This window comes from Hakea prostrata, chromosome 5, assembly GCF_041222555.1.
Source record: "Hakea prostrata isolate BN-2017 chromosome 5, UWA_Hpros_2, whole genome shotgun sequence".
NCBI classification, from domain to species: domain Eukaryota; kingdom Viridiplantae; phylum Streptophyta; class Magnoliopsida; order Proteales; family Proteaceae; genus Hakea; species Hakea prostrata.
This window is the reverse complement of record NC_142604.1, coordinates 58,054,147-58,070,783: the sequence shown is the minus strand read 5'-3', so window position 1 is coordinate 58,070,783 and position 16,637 is coordinate 58,054,147. Positions and strand designations below refer to the sequence as shown.

The following is a 16,637-nucleotide window of genomic DNA, read 5'->3' as shown; positions in this document are numbered from 1 at the left end:
ATAAAACGGATAATTATCATCCTCCCCTATATTACAGCTTAGTTATTAATCCAATCTTATTTCATTCACTAAAAGAAAACTAGATGGAATACTCATTTTGAGCCTATGTTTTTGTAATTTTTTAATTTAAAGAATTGGATCTTGATGAGATAAATAAAAAAATATATCTCAAAGTTATTTTGAATTCTTTGAAATATTCAAAAATGACTTATCATCAATTTACTGATAGAGCCTAATTTAGAAAATGCAAAAAATAAAATAATACATAAAATATAAGGCCACCAATAATTATCCTGAAATAAAATGTCACTGTTATAACATTGCCAAAAAAGTCTCCCTATTTGGGCTAATGTTTGGCTTGCAAAACATAATGGAAATAAAATTATTGGTGCCAATATAAGACATTAAACGTCTACCAGAAAAATAATTATAAAATATTTTTTAAAAGGAACGATCAATAACTGATGGTTGAAACAACAAACCAGTCCCAACAAGTTAACGAACAATTATTAATCGCTAGAACATCATGGAATCTCATATGGAAACCAACAAAATTAAACCAATCCATCCCTTCCATCAATTCCATTTTAGATCACTCCTAACAATTTGGGTTTTGCCACACGTAATTATCTTCTTCTTTTTTGGGTTCAAGCCATACGTAATTATCAAATCCATTTAAAAGGATTACCAGAGGAAGAGAATGGACTTGAAGGTGTCATGTCATCTTCAGAAGACAACAACCCATCATAAAGAAAGAGCCAAAAGATTCCATTTCAAGAATCTTTATTGGTCAAAAGTTGTATTCTATTACCATCTCTAGCCCCATAAGAAGATCCCAAAAGGAGAACCTAACACAACCCAAGTGTTTTTGTTTAGAAAGCAAATACAGCAAGAAGTCTATATAAGCTAGACAAAACCATTCAAATGAAGTACTCCAAATCTTCTGTGTCTTAGACAAACAATGGCTTTGACACTTCATTGCTGCTTCTACTGCTTCTGTGTAGCCATATTCCTTGTTCTTGGGGCTTGGGTTTCTCAAGTAGAAGCTAGAGCTTATGATGGAATGGCTATGGTGAACAGGCATGAACAGTGGATGGCTCAACATGGGCGTGTGTATAAGGATGCCAAAGAGAAGGAGAAGAGGTTCTTGGTCTTCAAGAAGAACGTTGAACGTATAGAGTCCTTTAATGAAGCTGGGAATAAACCATACAAGCTAAGTGTTAATAAATTTGCAGATTTGGAGAACGAAGAGTTCAAAGGTGCTCGAACCGGTTACATGATGAAACTACCTACAACAGAAAAATCATCTTCGGAGATAGTTTTTAAGTATCATAATGTGACTGTTGTGCCAACTCATTTCGATTGGAGAAGGTATAACGTTGTGACTCCTATCAAAGACCAAGCTGAATGTGGTGAGTACCTAATTTTGGATTCACGTATTATTTATAATTAGACTTTTTTGACCTTTGTCATATTCTTGCAAGTTTTTATTTTTTTAGTTTTGTATAAAACAAAGTTCTCAAAATAAGTAGGAGAAACTTTAATTTTTGTAATTATTTTTAAAAAGATCAAACTATATATACACCCACTGAGTTTTTGCAAACAATCACATTTACAATTTCCAGAATTTAAAAGCTCTATTTTTTTATTTTTTTTTGGGTTGCCAACCCCGGTTTCCAAGTGTTTGCCCTGACTAATCCGGTATTCGACCCAGGTCGCACACCTGGTTGTGGTGGGTGAGTCTCCCAGCGGAGATTTTTTGCATCCACAAAGTTTCGATTCCGGAACCTTGTTTAAGCGGACCAAGCTGCTTACCACTTGGACCAACCCCGTTGGTTATCAAAAGCTCTATTACTGTTAAGACATTAAGTATTGATGAATTAATATCTGTTGTATTTTCTAAATCCCCAACCTATCCTCCACAAGTCTTAAACCTATTGTAACTTTGAAATAAAATAAAAAAAAAATAAGTGAAGAAAAATGGAGGTGAAAAGCAACTGTAGGTGATTTTTAAGTAACTTGTGATCAATATTTTCTCACTTATAAGAAAATTCAGCAAACGTAATTATGTGTTTTTCTATTTAAACCTATCGGTGTTAGGTACGGGAAAAGTTTATAATATAACATAACAGTTCAGCACACGGGGTATGTAATTTGCACTTAAAAAGTTTATGTGAAATGATAAGATTACTCTTGACAGATAATAAGAATCTTATTATTTTAATATTTGATCATGTATAAGTTTGTGAAAATAAGGTAACGATCGATAGATGATGACGGAGACAAGAAATCTGATTCCAAATTCTTAGAAGCAACTCCTCGTGAAGAGCTGGGGTGCTCAAACCATTATTTTGGTGTTGTGGTTATCAGCCATCTTGTTTCGTATTATTTTTTGTGTTTTCTCTCTGATGAGTTTGATATTATCTATCAAAATATAGGTTGTTGTTGGGCATTCTCAGCAGTTGCAGCCATGGAAGGGATTAACAAACTAAAGACTGGGAAGCTAATCTCTCTATCAGAGCAAGAACTAGTAGACTGCGACATAAACGGCATCGATTCGGGTTGTGAAGGTGGTCTCATGGACACAGCTTTCCAATTCATCAAACAAAACCAAGGTCTTACCAGTGAATCTAACTACCCATATGAGGGAATCGATGGTACTTGCAAGAAGAGGAAGGCTGCTTATCATGTAGCAAAGATCACAGGATATCAAGATGTCCCTGCTAACAATGAGAAGGCACTACTCAAAGCAGTGGCAAATCAACCTGTCTCTGTTGCCATAGAAGGAAGTGGGTTTTCTTTTCAGTTCTACTCAGCTGGTTTATTCACTGGGGAGTGTGGCACCGATCTGGATCATGCAGTTACACTGATTGGTTATGGAGTGAATACAGATGGAACTAAATATTGGTTGGTGAAGAATTCTTGGGGGACTGGTTGGGGTGAGAGTGGTTACATGAAGATTAAAAGAGATGTAACTCAGAAAGAAGGTCTCTGTGGACTTGCCATGAAAGCATCTTTCCCTACCATATAATAATAAGTCATGAAATTAAGTGATGATGAAACTCCAGGTCTTGTATGTTTTATTCTACGCATTAATATTATATTCCAGAACTGGAAGTATATGTCTACATAGTTCGTGTTGCTTGTATAAAAATACATCCAAGAATGTACTGTTTGTAAAGTAATCCTTCTTATTATCTACTATGCCTCCTAGTTGTTTATGCAACAGACACAGCTTGATTGTTTTTCATTTTTTCCCCCAAAAAAAACAAAGTCGGAGGTTATTTACAACACAATGGAAATAAAAACAGAAAGGGAAACAATCGCCCAACACAAAGATAAAAGTAGTTTTACTGAAGGCTCCATATTTGGCTAAACAATGCTTGTTTTTTACTATGACGAAGATGAAGAGGACAGAGTACAGTTCTAAGTTTACTCTCTAATAAAAAAAACAAGAATACCTCTATTTATAACTGTTGAGATTTATTAATATGCCCAAGGACAATTGTGGAAGTTCATTTATTAGGCCAAAATATAGGGATATACTTTGGTAAGTGCCACACCACTCAACAGACAGTTGAGTTATGGGATAATTCTTAGAAACTGATCTCTGGCTCTCTCTCTCTCTCTCTCTCTCTCCAAGAAACGCAGTAACAAAAGGAAAGCTCCATGACAATTTTTTCTTTTCCCTAGTTTGATCTCGATCTTCAACCATCCATCCACAACAATTTATTTAGGTTGTGAACTTTCTTCCCTTTCCTCAAGATGTGGAGGATTTGCCGGTGACGATTTCTTGTGAAGGAACGAGGATGTGGATCTTAATCTCCTTCCGCTGCATTCTTTCTTTATTTTGGGAATAGCAAATCCATGTAAGGATCTATCGCTTCTTTTTACTAGTATGATTATTTGGATTATCTCCCATGTATTTCTAGAAAACCCTTTAGATTCCATTTCATTTTTTGCTAATAGAGTAGAGGAAGAGGAACATTCCTGCCAGAATGCTACCAAGGTAGAAGCCTACTTTCCTTCATCATGAGGATAGCCCCATGCACCCCATGTAGCTTCTCCTTTAACAAGCTCTTTGTTTCATTTGTAACTCAGAAACTTAAGGCTTCCTGACCCAAACCCATCTCTATGAGAAGATTTCTGTAAATTTAAACCTATTCAACCAGTTGTGCCTCCTGGGCCAGTCTAACCAAAGGTGCCTTATGAACAAAAAATGGACAAAAGCAGGTGCCCAAAGTAGTGTTGGCTTTACTAGCAGCAAAGGCACCCATGAAACAAGGTCATGTGGAGCCATTATTACTATCGAAGGTCAACAAAAACACCATAAAAAGGCAGACTTTTGAAGAGGTCCAAAGAAGAGGGGGGCCTTTGTGGAAGAACCCGGGGGGAAGAGGGGGGGGGGGAAGGGCCTGAAATTGATGATTCCTGCCATGAGATCATAGTGCTAAGGATCATTTTCAGGGTGTGGCAATATAACCATAAGCCCCATTTTTCTATTAGGATGGGTTCCATGGCTCAAGCAGGAGGAGGAGCCTTTGATGCTGGAGACAATGGTTCCTCAATTGAATCCAAAAAAAATAAAAATCAGGTTTTGTGTCTAGCTAAGAGGGAATCCTGATTTTTAGGGTTGGAAATGGCTGGGTCTAGTGTTTTCTAATTGGTGTGTTGTTTTAATTTTCCTATTCGCAGTGCTACTGTCCATGTTTGCTTTTACAATTAAGTGTTTTAATGTTGTTTCATGTAGTCTTTCATCAATTTGAATTACTAGTCTATTTTCCCTCTCTATCTTTGTCTTTCATCATTTTACTTGTAATAGTATAATAGAATATAAAGTTCTCAATGGCAGATGAACCTGCTCAGACCTCTTTAGATTGTGTTGCTTTGGTAAGAAAAAGAAAAAAAAAAAAAAAAAAGTGTTTTCTTGTAAATTTTTATAACTTAAGAGGAAAATGATTTGTAAAAAATAAAATAAAATGATTCTAATACTCAAGAGACTTTTTAATCACCTAAAGAGTAATGAATGTTTAGAATGAATTCTTCAATAACAATAATAGTGGGCGAGTAATGAATGCTGAGAATGCATCCATCAATAACAATCATAGTTTATTCATCATTTTAGCATCCATTAGAGGATATGGATCTTCTTCTCTCTCTGATTGTCTGATTGAAGTTCACTCCCTCCTAGAAACAATCAAGGTGAAATGATGATGGGTGTCGAATCCATCAAAGTTAATCATTTCTCAACTGAATATGTAATAGACTAATAGTAATGAGTAGAGTCGGATCTACAAAGATTCATGAATATTTATTCCTTGATAATAATTGGGGGTTTTGAATAGAGAAACTAAATAATGAATAAAACAAACAATAGATGCAATAATTTACAAGAAAATCAGAATAACAAAAACTTTCAATCAAGATTTAATTTTAATATTAATTCTCTCAATTGATCATTGACTCTAAAGACAAAAGCTTTAATTTCAAGTAGATTGATTATGGTCATTGAAGATTAGTCATCAACAACCAATCTTTCCCTACATCCTCAATAACCTTTGGATCCATTCTTCGAGTTATTTTCCTAATCAATAAACATAACATTCAGATATGTCCTTTGAGTTATGCATATTAATCGCATCAAATGTTAAAGACTCAATCCCTAACAATAAACCCAGAAAAATTTTGTTTATTTAAACTAGAACATACATCATCATGGCAAACTCTCTAAGGCATTGATTACTCATTCAAGGATACTATTTGTCACTTATATTTGGAATACCCGAGTGTGTGATCCACAGCCCGAAGATCAAGTTTAGGAATGATCATATCCACTTAGCACAATAACATAATCAAAAGCAAGAACAAATCATTGTATTCAAGTAATTTAATAATAAAAATCAAGAAATGATCTCAGAGTGATCACAAAAGAATATCAGAGTGTGAATAACAAGATACCAATCAAAAGATAACTATAGAGTATAGCGAAAATCTACCCTACAAACAAACGTGGAAGGTAAATTGAAATCTAAAGCAAAGTCTAAAGCTCTTACAATAGAAATAAAAGTCTAGAAGAAAAAGAATAAACTAGTCAAAATCTTCCATCGGCTCTTCTTCTTCTTTAGTCTTTATCTTCTTCACCTTAGGGCTAACTCTTATAACTTTTGGTCAACTTCTAGCTCACGATCCCATCGGCAAATAAGACGATGCGTGGCTGCTGTCAATAGGAGCCTCAAGTGTAGTTCAAACCTGTGTGCTAGTCACACCACTGGTCATGACCTTCTCCATTGATTTCCAAAGTTGAACTATGTAGGGAAAGGTCCTCTATACCAAAGCACAGGTTCTCTTCCATTCCTGCAAAATCATCTAAAAACATGTCCCCCGAAGGGTAAAGTCAAAAGAACTTAGCAAGTAGTTCAATCACAACAAGCATCTTCACACACAATCCAAATCAAACATAAATGCAATGATATGAGACAATGAATGTAAGCATGCTTCTAATTCTATATATGTTGATCTCTATTAGCAGACACGCTTTAATTCATAGCACCATACTCCTTTGGGTAGGTCTCAAATCGTTCTTTCCTCAACCTTCCCGGTCTGTTGGGTTCTCCGTTGGCAATTGGGTCCTGCATCCTTCTCGGACATTCCATGGCTGGGGTTTAGGTCACCACTCTCTCACATCACCATTGGTCTGAATATTGATGCGTGTTCAAGGTTAAATTTAGCCCAATGCAAGTCATCTACTGAGTCACATCTACCTAGGGTTATATATGTCCATTCCTCACTTCCCACGATCCTTTTCGGTATCCTTCCCCCTAGAGTCATCGTCTCCTTCTCAGCTACATAGACTCTTAACCCTATTGGTCATCCACAAATAGTAAATGGGAAGCTCTCATGTCCTCTCACGGGTTGGTTACTAGTCTTGAGCGCCCATGAGCCCAAGTCTACTACTGCAACCCTACTAATGAATGGCCCCCACAATGTGATTCATGTCCTCTCATGGGTTGGTTACCGGTCTTGAGCACCCACAAATCCCCATTGCTACCACGAGTCACTCGGTCTCAATTCCCCTTCCGATAGGGTCAGATATGATAAAGATGTCCAAGCCAAACACTTCTAGACCAATCCTAGGTATGTCAACTAGTAGTCAAGGAAAGCGCCAAAGGGCACCATAGGAAAGCGTCACATACCACCTCCACTAGTGTCCAAAGACAAAAATGCCAAAAGGGCATTCCCCATTCTACAACTACAACCTAGGCATTCACATCATATCATGATTCCATACATATCACATCATAGTCCAAATCACATTCACATCATTCATGATCAATTCCAATATTTAAATCACAATATGAACATACTACTGTAATTACAAAAGTAATATAATGTAAACAAAGTAAAAAATAGTAGCTAATTCATGCATTCAATAGATAATTCATGCATTTCGAATCATAACACATCAAGCATGTAAATATGCATATTGTGAGTGAACGTACTTACCTCGAATTCCGAATCTATAACCTTCAAGTGAGAGATTAGAGAACAAATCCAAAATCACCTAAACAAGCTTAAACAAACATGTATAGACCATAAGAAGAAAATCCAAAAGATCAAAGTTGAAACGGAGACAAAACATGGAATTCTACTATCAACATTTTGCTTGGTCGATGGTCCTTGGTCTATGGTATTGACCAAAAGGATTGACCAAGCAGGTAGTGTACGGACAGAATCCCCAAATTTGTATCAGAAACTCACCGAAACACATCAGAACACTCCGAAATTAATAGAAAAATTCTAAAACAATATATTAAGACTATCTATGAAGGTCTAAACATCTAACAAGGCCAATGGAATAGAATTCTAATAAAACACCTATTAGGTTAAAACCGCGAATCATCACGGAAAGGCTAAAATGAAAGGGGATTCATTGAAAAGGATAGAAAATAGTAGATCATGCATTGAAAACAATAAAGGAAGAGGTCTAACACGGATTAGAATAGAAAACTACAGTAAGAGTAGATCATGTTAACAAAACTACATCAAATACAAGGAGAATCACCATATGGCTTCAAGGGAGAACCTAGAGTGAATGGGGGTTCACTCTAAGACAAAGGAGATTAGAGGTTGGGTCATTACAGTAGTGTAATATCTTCTTCATAATCAAAACAACATGAGAAACTAGTAGAGAGAGTAGATAAGAGAAGAAAGAGATTGAACACTAACCTTGAAGAAAAGTAATCAAAGAGGGAATCATTGGTTGAATGCTTGGGGATCTTCCTTGGCTTGAGGAGGAGGCTCTAGGGTTCTTCTCACGTTCTCCAACAATTGAGAGGCAAAATATTTAGATTTAGACCGAGGTTGCAATATATAGGGGATCCAAAATCCAAAATTTTCAAAATTAGACAAATCTATGTTTTCCGGAGTTGCTTTGGTCGATGGTATCAACCAAAGAGTTCCTCTTTTCCAACTTGCTGAATTTTGGATCTTCAGGGTCAAAACCAACACTTAAGCCTTCAACCAACTTAGGGAAATGTCTGACCTGACTTCCGAGGACCTTCTAAACCTATCAACACTAAACTCAAGGTCCAACTTCAAGGTCAAACATCAATCACTTCACTTCTTTATCCAAAACAAATAGGGTGCCTAGGTTAGGGTTAGGTGGGATTTCACATAGTATCCATATACTTAGGTCTAAGTGCATATATATACACAATCACCAAGGTAATGTGCAAACTCACAACCCTAGTTGACATATTCGTAAAAGAGGACAAAGTCCCACAATCAAATCCACACATTCATGTCATTCCCATATCACAATTCATGAAATTTGAAAGTTAAAAACAAATATAGAATAACATTACATTCCATTCGTGCGGAGTCACACACAATTTATCATAGAGTACAAGATAGCAATATAAATGAATATTCAAATAACACCAACAATTACACATGATATGAAAATGTTTTCCTCACCTATTAAAGTCAATATGCTCTTCAAAGTCCCAAAAGATTCACGAAAGAGAGTATAATTAGACCAAAATAACCCTAGGTACATAAGAAATTATATGAGTAACAATTTGGGGTAGTTGGATAGGTCTACAAGACCATTCGACTGGCCTAGTCAACCCCCTCCATGTCATAGTTGCATGCAAACTCTCCGATTTTGACTCCGATTCGAAATCAACTCGAAATGGGACTTTGGGGTCTTCAATCTAACAATATTAGGGTCCCCAAAGTACCGTCCAAACATCCCAATTAGGTCTCAAATGAAAAGCCCCAAATTTGGCCCTCTATGTCTGCCTGTGGGCATCTCAGAAAGGTTCAAAATGATTTTGAATGCAAAGATTTGCACAAACCAATTTTCAAAGATGTTGGAAGACACAAAGAGAAATAAGGAGGAGCATTCAATACAACTCAACAACATCAACCGCCACCACATACCATTCAAAGCTAATAAATACCATGAAAACTAAGTTGGAAAAGAGGGTTTTCATTAATGCTCACCTTTCTACCCATTATTGCAATGATTTGAGCTTCGATGCGACACCGCGTGGAAGGAATCCACCAAGCTCCTTGGAATTCTCCTCTCCCAAGCCCTCAACCTCATTCTAGCAATAAGAAATACGTTTATGAGGAATTGGGAGCTTAAAATAGGGTTTTTGGCCCAAAATACCAAGTCTGCCCCACACCTAGGTGGGGCATAGTCATACCAGCCATTCAACCGGCCCTCTATCTCTCTCATGAGGGGGCCGATTTCGGTGATTCTTGGATGGGTAGAAAGGCCATTTCAAGGCCTAATCAATGGTGTATTTTACCTTGACATTTGAGCCTTCCTCCATCAGTTTTTGGATGTACCAAAGCCTTATTTTTAAGCCTTCTTGACTAATCTTATCTCTCCTCTTAAACTCTAATAGAGTGGTCAAGTCTTCCAACAAGGTCATCCACTTCTATGGGGTCCATTTTCAAACTTTTGGGATGGACTCGAATGGTCCACAATTGTAGTCTACTTGAGCTTTGGGTTTGCAGTCCTGAAACCATGGGTTAAAGGATCAGAAATTCGGGAGATTTCACACAAGAGATCATATACTTAATCATGTCATCCTAGGTTCGTATATCCTTCCTATAGCACCAACTAACTCGATCTGATATCCTTACCTATGTAGGAAAGGTCGCATCCTATGGCACTGTTGCTTGTATCTAAAGATGATACGCAAGTGCACGTGTCATAATCAAGTAATATATAGTAAGTAGAGTATCGATCCCACAGAGAATTTTATCTTTAACTTTCAATGTAAAAATAAAACTAATTTAAACAAGATTAATTTGTGATTGATGAACTAATTTTATAAACAAATGACAGGTAATTAAACTTGAGAACCTAAATGGAAAATATGCAATAGAAGGACCTTTAATGAATGATATGAGTGTTGGGAATCAATTTCCCCTCCCCTGAATTTATAATGCAGATACTATAGCAATACTACAGCACAAATTATATCAAGAACCTGGAACGAAATGACATAATGGCATTTTCCAATCCACATATGCATTAGCATCCTAATTCGAAATCTTCATATTCCTATGGAAAAATGAAATGAGAATGCAACTTATACCCAATTCCAATCATGGCAACATGAGACAAGTAAGTATTCCTACCCAACCTACTAATTAGTTAAAACCAAATGAAGGTTAAACTAACCCACGCCATTCAACAATCATCTAGACTCAATTAACTTTCCAGTTAATTGAAATCATAGCATTCATTCATGGATGATTAGTCAATAAATGAAATTATTCAATAACTAACATGCTGAATTCATTGATAATAGACTATATTGCAGTAAAACTAAAGAACAATGGATAATTACAACTCAAAATACAGGTTTAGGTACTCTTATCATCCCAACACAATAAGAACTTAGTTCATATCAGAGTTCAAAAGCATAAAAATATATATAATCATCAACATCGTTCAGCTAGAGTATGAGAAAATAGAATTATAAAACTGAATAGAAAACTAGGATATGCAATGCTTCCACACGAGCTCCAGCCTTCTTCTCCAGCAGGTCTCTTTCAGCAGCTCTGGTTCTTCCACATGAGCTCAGCGTTTCTGGTCTTTTTTCTATTCTATTCTGCCTCTCCCAGAGACCTTTCTCTCTTTCTTCTATAAATGCCTTCAATCATTAGGGTAGAACCTGGCTGTAGGATTAGAACATTCTCCTTGATATCCAAGGCTAAGAGCATTCACGTATTTACCAGGAGAAAGTCCCATTTAGTTAGCCCCTTCTGGTCATTTCCAAGTGAATTAAATCTGGGAATATTCTTCTCCGTGATGCTACAGCATCTTTACAGCAAAGTTAGAAGACATGTTCTTCTTCTTTTATGGGTCTTCACCTACAATGCCAAGAGAAAGAGGGTTAGTCCAATTCATCCATCAATTGAAGAGAAATTCATGCAAGAATGACACAAAGGACCTTTACAAGATTCAAAATGTTAAGACTCACTAAAACAACATCTAATGACAACTAACACTAAAACAAAGATAAAATACTCTTAAATCAAGCTATCTCAAGTATAAAATTACCAAACTTAACTCTATTTCATAGAGTTATCAGGCACCAACCAATTGGACTATGCCTCCCTTAGCCCTATGGTCATCCAGATGTCATGGGCAAGCTAACTCATGTCCCCTCACCTACTCTAATAGGATATTGGGCACTCACAACCCAGCACTGCTATCACGGGTCACTAGGCTTCAATACCTCACCAAAAGGGTGATGGCACTATAATGGGTTTCTATCCATGCATCTTGACAACTAGAGCATATGCACATAAAGTCTATATAAAGTGCAATGTACCAAAAGCAATGGACAAACCCACAACTTCAAGTAAGATATACATGTTTGCATTATCCACCCATTTCTTATCATATCATAATCACAATTGTAATTGAAGAGGAGATAACAAAGTAATAAATATAATTAAATTCATGTTACTACCCATGCATGCATACCCTACAACATCAATCGCAATACACACAAACAAGCATGACAACATGAGACAAAACATGAATTAAATACATGATTATATAAAATTGTATCCATCACATGTCATGGCGTCAACACTTCCCAAAAGACCAAAATGTATACAATTGGAAAGTCAAATAATCACCAAAAACCTAGCAATTACAAGTAAAATATTTGAATTATAGTTTGGAATCAATTCAAACAAAGCCAAACATCACCATCCGATCAGACTTGAGAGGGGCCGATCAGTTGGCCTACCACGGCTGATCGACCACCCCCAGGTGCGAACCAAATTGATCACTCTTTGCTCCATTTTGAACTCCAAAATTTTGGGGGTTTTGGAGCTGCAATAAACTAGTAACAATGCTCCAAAAACACTCCCCAAATAACCAACTAAGCCCTTTTCGTATTCATCCTCAATTCATTAACAGAGAGGCTTCCCGTGAGCATCTCTAAGATAGGAAATCAAGCTCAAATGGGGAAAATAGCATAGTCCATGCTCAAAGGGGTTGGGAAACATGAAGAATAAAGTCAAATCATCATTAAAAACACTCACCTACCACAACTACCAATGTTTTTCATCATCAATGCCAACAATCACCATAAAATACATCAATGAAATAGTTGAAAAAGAGATATTAAGGGTTTCTTTACCTCAATTTGCCATTACTCTCGTGATTTACACTTCAGCACCTCCCAAATTGCAAAGATTCCTTCAATCTCCAAGCTCTTCACTTCTCCCAAGGTCTTAGCCTCCAAAGACATAAAATATTATTCTGTGAGGCAATAGAACATTAAAATAGGGTTTTCACAAGAAAATTTCTGAAATTGCCCTCTTCTAGGTAAGGGGTGGTTAGTCAACTGGATCAACTTGCTCCTGGGAGACCACCCCTATAACTTTGTCATCCAAAAACAGTTTTTGTTGGGCTTTGGCCGAGATACTCTCCTAACCTTGCTTGACTCAATGGTAACATTTACTTGGGCTTGGAGTCCACCTTCCTAAACCATGTGTGTTAGCTTTATCTCTTCTCCTAAAGTCATTCAAAGTGACCAGGTCATCTCCTTTATCATCCGTGTCCATGGGTTTAACTCAATAAACCATAGGCTCGACTCAAATGGCCCACTATCTTCTCCCGGGACTCTGGGTTCCTGGACCTAAAATGATGGGTTATTGGGTTAGGATTCTTGGAGACTTCATAGGGGGAGAGGGGGTGGTGGGTGGTTTCTGGCAGGGGCTAGTGGTGGGTAATTTCTGGCAAGTGAAGGAAGAAGATAGGTAAAGGGAGAATCCCTTCATCCTCCTACATGAAGGGTTGGGATAGGTAAGGGTATTTGAATCAAATTAATTTTGGCGATTGGAGTAATTTTGGCGAGTGCATGGTTCAAGGGGTAATTTCGTCCTATTAAAATCAAAATTTGAATTATATAAATGATCTTTAACTCTAACAATTATGTTATGACCCAAAAGAATTTTGGGCATGTTAGTTACGTAACATGAGTTTCGATCTATGATAAGTGACTCAAATGTAAATAATTCATTAATTTAAGTTTGAAGGCTTCTTAGGAGGGCAACAGTGGTTGTGTGAGATCTTCTTCAATTCTAGCATTGATCTACAACCTCCAACAACCTCTTACCATTAATCAAATACAACCCCTCCCCTCCTCACTCTAGCCCTCCTTCCATATGAGATTTTTCCAAGGCCGTGACATGGAGAGGAGGAGGAGTAGGGACAGGTTGGCCCTACTAGCTGGATCAATCTCAAGGGCCTAAGCCAAACAATTTAAGGAAGGTCTCATCACCTTAATTTGTGAGATTTGGGATGACTAGTCATTCAAGGCTGGAAGAAGAGGCAATCAAGAAGACTATCAATTTGATTGGGACAAATGGGAGACAATCAAGGGAATTTGATTACATTCCATATGGATGTTGATTCCATCTTTACCATTTCTTTTTTTTTTTAATTCATGTTCCTTGTCTAGAAAAGGGGATCCACCACTATGAAGCGTATCCACATATGAAGATGTATATGCAGAAGTATAGTTTTAGATCAGATTTCCATTTCTCTATAAGACAAATAACACAAAATTTCCAGACACTCCAATGCCTAGGAGTAGAAGTCACACACTATAACTATGCCAAACAAATTTGCTTGTTTAAAGCTGTAGTAATATTGTGGTTAAGTTAATTCAACCTGGATTAGCCTTGTCATGCTCAATTTACTTCAGCTTGGCAAGTTAGACCAAGCTATCTTAGGTTGGCTTCGATAAACCTAGTAGTTGTCATATCTAAGGGAGGTGGAGACAAATTGGATTTGACCAACCTTGCTTGTTAAATAAATGTGTTATGTTGATTGTGACCATGAATGAATTCCACCCTTTTATTATGGGGTTAAATTTCAAGGAGAAAAAACAAAAAAAAAAACTTTATCTTCAAACCACCAAAGTAATGATGAACTAATGCTTTACTTGAATCAACCACAAAATTAATATTCCAATAGACAAGTCATTAGTGTTCTTTAGCAACAAGACCCCTCCCTCCCCAGCTAGGGCTGATATCATTTCCACTTCGGACATCCAGGAAGTATAATCTCATGGTATTTTTCTAGGTCTTTCCCCCTCCGTACATAAATATAAATCTCAAACTTTCTCTTACATTTTTGATAGATTGAGCTCAAAGTTATTTGGTTGGAAGGCAAAACTATTCTCCCCAGCAAACAAAGAGATTCTTATTAAAGCGGTAGCTTTTCACCCTTCCTATCTACAATTTGTCATGTTTCCTTCTCCCAAATGGGTTATGTTAGGAAATGCAACAAAAAATTAGGCAATTCCGTGTGGGAAAATGACCACAGGAGGGGCATTCATTAAATCAAATGGGAGACCCTATGTAAGAGTAAGGGTGATGGGGGCCTAAGTTTTAAGGACATCCATTACTTCAATAAGTCTTTATTGGCTAAACAATGTTGGAGACTTTTCCAAAAGCAAGAGTCTTTGTGTGCACTGGTGGAATTTTAAATTTATTTTTAAATTATAAGATTCAAAATATTTTTTGTGTTCTACTATAAAGGGTTAGAGGTAATGTTATTCCCTATTTAGATACCTAAATAGCCAATGGGTAGCTATGGAAGTCTTGTTTGAATGGCTAACAAACAAGACTTAAGGGAAAAGACATGATCTGGGAGGTATGTTTTAGAGATACCCTTTATAGGTGTCTCTTCCTCTTCTATATAAAGAGAGGAGTTGATCCCTAGTAACTCTAACAATTTAACACAAATATTAGTATCTTGATTTCTATAAGGTGTGAGCGTTTATGAGTTTGTGAGTACACCCGGACGCTTGCAAGTAGATTCCATTGGGGGCATGCCATTTGAACTATGGAGTGTTGTATCTTGGAGGTGAGGATGTCATGGTCAAACCGCGCACTATAGGGGCGTTCAAATACCTTAAGGAAAAGTACGATATGAGCCCAACCACCGGATCGAGCCGGACAAGCCCGAGACAACGGAGCAGGATGATCGACCTCACCAACAAAGATGGAACTCGAATCAGAAAGTCACACAACAAGCAACTAGCTGCCCAAAGATCAACAGCAAGGATGAAGAGAAGGACCGAGAAGATCAACACAACCCCCGAACAGAACGGGGAAGAAGCGAGGGGACAAGAGCATAAGAGAGAAAGCAAAAGGGGGGAGGAGGAGACACACCCGACAGACAACAACAAGAAGGGCGGCTGCCGTGCAAGAACCAACACAATGGACCCGAAGACCGGAGATCTCGCAAGATAGTAGGAACATCGCATCGAAAAGGAAGGAAACATAGAAAGCAGCGCAGAAGCGACAACCTCAAGAAAGGCAAGAAACAGAGAAAAAATAAGGAACACAACAAGAAGAAGCGGCGGAACACGAGAAGGCCACGGCCGGCGCAAGGGGGAAGCGGGAAGTCACCCGCTGGGCCGGAAGGTGTGCAGCCAAGAAACACACGAAGAGAAAAAGGGCCGAGGAAGAGGCGCCACGCCCAAAAAGGAGGAAGAGGGCCACCAGAGACACCGGGACGGAGACGGGAGATCAGGGATACGAAGGAGAAAACAGGGCGGAAGAACACAAACAGCAAAGGACCCCCAGGTCCCAGAAAAGGGGGGGGCCGTGAGTAGCACGCAAAGAGTAAAAACTCAGCATAACACACAAGGCAAAGGAACGAGCAAACAGCAAGAAACAGAACGGAACCGCAGGACAGGCCGACCGGCAGAGCATGATGGGAAAAAGAGCACTCACCGGAAGGGCGGACGGGGCCCCAACGAGCCAAGCTGGCCCACAAGACAAAAGTACCGAACAGAAAAAGGGAGTCCCAAGGACCACGGACAACCCACGGCAAGACCGATCAAGCAAGGCAAGTAAGAAGCAAGGAGCGAGCCCGAGAGGAGCAGGACACACACAAAAAACCACAAGGAAGTCCGACAAGGATGCCAACGCAGATGAAGCCAAGACCAGCAGCAAGAGCGAAGTCGAGGGCCAGAAACCTAGACAAGGCCCAGGCAAGAGAACGCCGGCATAGGCCCAGCAAGCAACAAAAGAAGCACACAGCCGGACAGCAGAGCAACAATGGAAGGGGAGAG

General features: G+C 38.1%; 1 protein-coding gene across 1 annotated transcript; it reads left to right on the top strand.

Annotated features, from left to right (window-relative positions):
* Positions 1-873: 873 nt before the first annotated feature.
* On the top strand, positions 874-3,245 carry LOC149016774 (senescence-specific cysteine protease SAG39-like). The gene is made up of 2 exons (XM_089156066.1): positions 874-1,412; positions 2,439-3,245. The coding sequence occupies exons 1-2, from the start codon at positions 962-964 to the stop codon at positions 3,029-3,031; spliced, it is 1,044 nt and encodes a 347-aa protein (XP_089012192.1). The 5' UTR covers positions 874-961; the 3' UTR covers positions 3,032-3,245.
* The last annotated feature ends 13,392 nt before the right edge of the window (positions 3,246-16,637 follow it).

Bases quoted from the DNA above. Each gene is read 5' to 3' on its own strand.
- LOC149016774 (XM_089156066.1), top strand. From the start codon at position 962: ATGGCTTTGACACTTCATTGCTGCTTCTACTGCTTCTGTGTAGCCATA. The intron at 1,413-2,438 runs GTGAGTACCTAA...ATCAAAATATAG, and splicing joins CAAAGACCAAGCTGAATGTG to GTTGTTGTTGGGCATTCTCA.